This window comes from Lactuca serriola, chromosome 5 (genome assembly GCF_051521515.1).
Source record: "Lactuca serriola cultivar US96UC23 chromosome 5, Lser_US96UC23_V15, whole genome shotgun sequence".
In the NCBI taxonomy this organism is placed as follows: domain Eukaryota; kingdom Viridiplantae; phylum Streptophyta; class Magnoliopsida; order Asterales; family Asteraceae; genus Lactuca; species Lactuca serriola.
In genome coordinates, this window is record NC_136412.1 from 43,034,871 (window position 1) to 43,039,097 (window position 4,227).

At 36.3% G+C, this 4,227-nt stretch overlaps 1 protein-coding gene across 1 annotated transcript; it reads right to left on the reverse strand.

Moving 5' to 3' along the window:
* Positions 1-1,743: 1,743 nt before the first annotated feature.
* On the reverse strand, positions 1,744-4,006 carry LOC145052377 (uncharacterized). Its single transcript, XM_079000192.1, has 6 exons — positions 3,823-4,006; positions 3,618-3,729; positions 2,663-3,002; positions 2,189-2,576; positions 2,044-2,102; positions 1,744-1,948 (listed from the first exon to the last, which is right to left on the reverse strand). Exons 1-6 carry the CDS (start codon positions 3,857-3,859, stop codon positions 1,910-1,912), a joined length of 975 nt encoding a protein of 324 aa, XP_078856318.1. The 5' UTR covers positions 3,860-4,006; the 3' UTR covers positions 1,744-1,909.
* Positions 4,007-4,227: the final 221 nt, after the last annotated feature.

Here is a 4,227-nt window from a genome sequence, read left to right on the forward strand (position 1 = left end):
GCGTAACTTCGGATAAGGGTGCCAGATGGCGAGATCTCGGTGGGGCGACGTAGCTTCTTCTCGAACCAAGCAGATTGACTACGCGCGGCGTTCCCTTTTCGCACTCTAGGCGTACCTCGTACACGAGGCGCTCCTTGGCTACGCTGGGCATAACCCTCGCACCAAGTGTCATCATCCAAAGCGAGACCGTGCTCAGCAAGCGACGGCTGAGATTTGGCCACGTCAGCAACTTCGAAATCAGCTTCGCAAATTCAAGTGTAAACTTTAAAAATTCGTAACTTTCGCTTACAAGCTCCGTTTTCGACGTTCTTTATATCCACGCGAAGGTGGGAACGTACCCTACAACTTTCGTTTAGACTCTGTCGGCTAATTTTGACTCGATTTTAAATTTTATATTATTAACAGGCCGGGACATGATTGGTCCGTTAAATCCTCATAACTTCTTCATCCGACGTCCGTTTTCGCCCATCTTTTTTTCGTTACGCTGCTCTTAACGAGATCTTCGATTCTCGTTTAGGTCGTGTCGGCTAAAAACCGCTCGATCTATTATTCGAACTAGGTGTAAGACCCGTGTACTACACGGGTTTATTAAAAATACAAATTTAATATCAATATTTAAACATTAAATTTAATATCAATATCAATTTTAGAGCTCTCATTAATTATGACATTTATTTCATTATAAATATATCAATTCTTTTTCAAGGAAGCATTTATTTCTTTCAATATTATAAGCGAAATAAGTTATGATATGTGAACAAATCAGAAAATTACATGTGGAAATAAATAAATTCTAAAAATCTATTAAAATGTCATGTGTCCAAATCAATGAGGACATGACATGTGGCAGAAAATGAGTTTTATTAATTAGTATAGATTTCGGGCTGTACACTGCTAATCCGAAACTTCGAAAAATCATAACTTCCTCATACGAAGTCAGATTTGGGCGTTCTTTTTATGGACACTCTCAGTTTAACGTATTCTACGACTTTCGTTTAGATCGCTAAGGCTAAAACTCACTCTATCGTAAATTCGCTATTTACGCTTCCCGGTATCGTGCCGGTTCCGTTGCGAAACTTCGACAGGTCATAACCTTTTCGTTAGAACTCGGATTTCGGCGTTCTGTGTATGTACGGAAACCTTGTGACATATACTACAACTACATTAAGATTATTTATTCTAAATAATCTTTGTCAAAAAGTCGTTTTCGACACTTATTGCCTCTAATTTGACTAGCTCGGATCTACAGGCGTTACAATTACCTACCATTGTCAGTCAACATAAGCTTCAATGATATTTTGTATAGTAAAAAAACAATACTTCGTTACTTTGTTAAATCATTTTCACCTAAAATTTTACATTTGAGCATCAGCAAGGGATAAACATAGGGGACAAGTTTAGAGGGTTGTTGCCAATATGTAACTACTTTATGACTATTTTTTTCATAAAGTAGCACAAACATTTCTTAATAGAATCCAGACTAACACACGAACTCATAAGAATATTATTACATCTTATATTATCACAAATAATTAGGCATTTCTTGTATAAGCCATTGAATCAAAAATAACAAAACCCACTATAAGCTCAGATATCAAATAGCATAGTAAAACGCTACAAATAATAACTAAAAATATGTTTACAACATATTTTTTTCCAGCAAATTTCACACATTAATTTCAACACTTGCAAAATACGAACGAGTTTTTTTCGTACAAGAAGTTAATCTTTTAGACACCAATAGAAACAAGAAGAGAAATCTTTTAGACACCACATAAATTTTTTCGTACAAGAAGTTAATCTTTTAGACACCAAGTAACAAAATATGAAACATTAAACACAATCAAACAACCAAAAAATTTATAAACTATATATAACACCCAGCTTTAATTGAAGCAGAATATACTTATTATGATTCCATGCTGATCTCCTCTACTGGGGGAGCATCCTATCATAAAAAACACAAATCAATTAACAATTAATGATAATCAAGAAACATTAACTTAATCTTAATTTGACTTTTCTATGAGTCAAATATCTCACCATGTTTTCTTTGTTTTCTTGGGTAATTACCTCCTCAGGAGAAGAACTTACCACCACCCCTGCAAAATAATGTCCATGTTACAAAAAAAAAAAAAAAAAAGTGTTGAAATAATTTCATATATCAAAGACAAAATTATTCAATCACCTTCAGTAACAGATTTCTTTCCCTTGCTTTTGACAATCTCTTTTGGCTTGTTTGTGGCTTGCTTCTGCATGTTCTTTTGCTGATTTGTCATTTTCTTATTTGTTGAAGCTTTTGTATGTTGTACAGGTTTCTTCTGATTATTTTCTTTGACAGAAATACCACCATTGTTGCTTGAAGACTTTGGTTTCGGTTTGTGAACTCCATTAATAGAAGACAAACTGATTGCATCTTCAGATATCTGGGAACAACAGGTTTCAGAAACTTGAACACCTTCAATGCTTTCTGATATGTCATAAAGCTGAAGAACTTCCTTTGCAGATTCCCCAAGTTCAAGAATGTTGTGGCGCAGAGTGTAGGACTTGAGTTCATCTCTCAGTAGTTGAAGATTCTATAAATTCAACAGAAAGTGGGAAAAAAATGATTGAATACAATAAACAATTACCATCTTTATTAGGTGAAGAAGATTTGTGATACCTCACAAGCAGCGACTTGAGCAAGTTTAAAGAAACCAAGTGAAACTTGGTGCTTTCCAGAAGCTTCAGAGAGCTTGATCTGAGAGAGCCAATATGAAGCTGAAGATAGAACACTGAATTTCCTTCGGGTTAATGATCTAGAAGCATCTGAAACTGGTGTGTTGTTTCTAGACCTGTTTGTTCTTGCATCTGATGTTGGAGTTGTGTTGCTGGCTAGTTTGGTAGCAGGGGTGGTGGTTGACTTGGTGGGAATGGAGTACCTTCTTGGAGGCTTTGCAGATTTGTCTTTGGCTGATAGATCAAGAACACTAACACTTTGACTCACACTTGAAGCTTTTCCCCTGTGGATAGAATTAACATGAATCATAATTAGTTATAGCGTCATCCATTTCCTTCATGGTTGATCGCATGGAAGAAACCTGTGTAAAACTGTAGATTTAAGTCTAAAATCGACCATAGAGACTCCAATCACAAATGCTGAAAAACAATGTGACCTAACAAATTGAGTGCAGAGACACTAATCGGGTGAATCTTAAGCAACAAAGAGTAGTTCCTAGATTACAAAACCAATAGCAAAGCATAGTAGAGATAAAGAAAACTGGATACCTAATTATTTGATTACGTTACTTTAGAATGAAGGTAAATTGAACATCAGCAAATGGAATAGCTTAACCACAATTGAACAAACACCTTATAGTCCTTCAAGTATAATGTCCTAAAACGTTGAACAATAGTGATAAGGACTTAATAATTAATCCAACCAACTACGACCACCAGCATCGATGAAAATTTTACAACGATTACGTATGGTGTTATCACAGACAATAGCTTGAGCCGGAAATTCAACATAGAACATCGTTTTTTCAAACGTCCGCCAAAAATGACAAACAGCGATTACACAGATGTAAATTAAGGCGTGTAGAAGATATATATCATTATTATAGCCAAAATTAAACCTTCTAGATGAGGAAGGAGTTGATGTAGCTGACAGAGGCGGCTTATCATCCTTCGACTTGGTGCCCGATCGGAGAGGATAACGAAGAAGTTTAGCAGATCCACCGTTATTTCCTGCGAATATATATCCAAAATTTAGTAAAATAAACGCCGTGATTACTTTTACGCCCAATCAGACTGCAGAAATTATGGACTGGAATTGATTACCGGGTACAGAAGATCGACCTTTGACAGCATCCTCCATCTGATATGTGTTGATGAAACGATTTGAAATTGAGTTTAGAAGAGCTAATAGAGAATTGGTAGGCGCGATCGAGTGCAATTGGGGTGAAATTAGGGTTTATAACATATAAAAGCGAAAAGGGGGTGGGGTGGAGGTGATGGGCGGGAATAAGAGTGGTTAATCTTTCAAAACTCAAATTTGTAACGTAACGTTATACCCGCTCCTTCTTCGTAAAATGTTTGGAATTGGACCCTCGAGCTTTCTTTTTGTGCCCGTTACTCCCTTCTCAATCTCCAATTCCCACAACCTTTGTTTTTCGTACGTGATAGTTACACATACCTCCTTTCGGTTTTGTGATATGTTTGACATTAAAAGTGTGTTTGGGATTG

What these genes read in the sequence shown, in the direction of transcription:
- LOC145052377 (XM_079000192.1), bottom strand. Translation starts at nt 3,859, where the DNA reads ATGGAGGATGCTGTCAAAGGTCGATCTTCTGTACCCG. An exon ending in CTCAAGTCGCTGCTTGTGAG is followed by an intron (nt 2,577 to 2,662) that starts GTATCACAAATC and finishes TTGAATTTATAG; the next exon opens with AATCTTCAACTACTGAGAGA. An exon ending in AAAGAAATCTGTTACTGAAG is followed by an intron (nt 2,103 to 2,188) that starts GTGATTGAATAA and finishes ATTATTTTGCAG; the next exon opens with GGGTGGTGGTAAGTTCTTCT.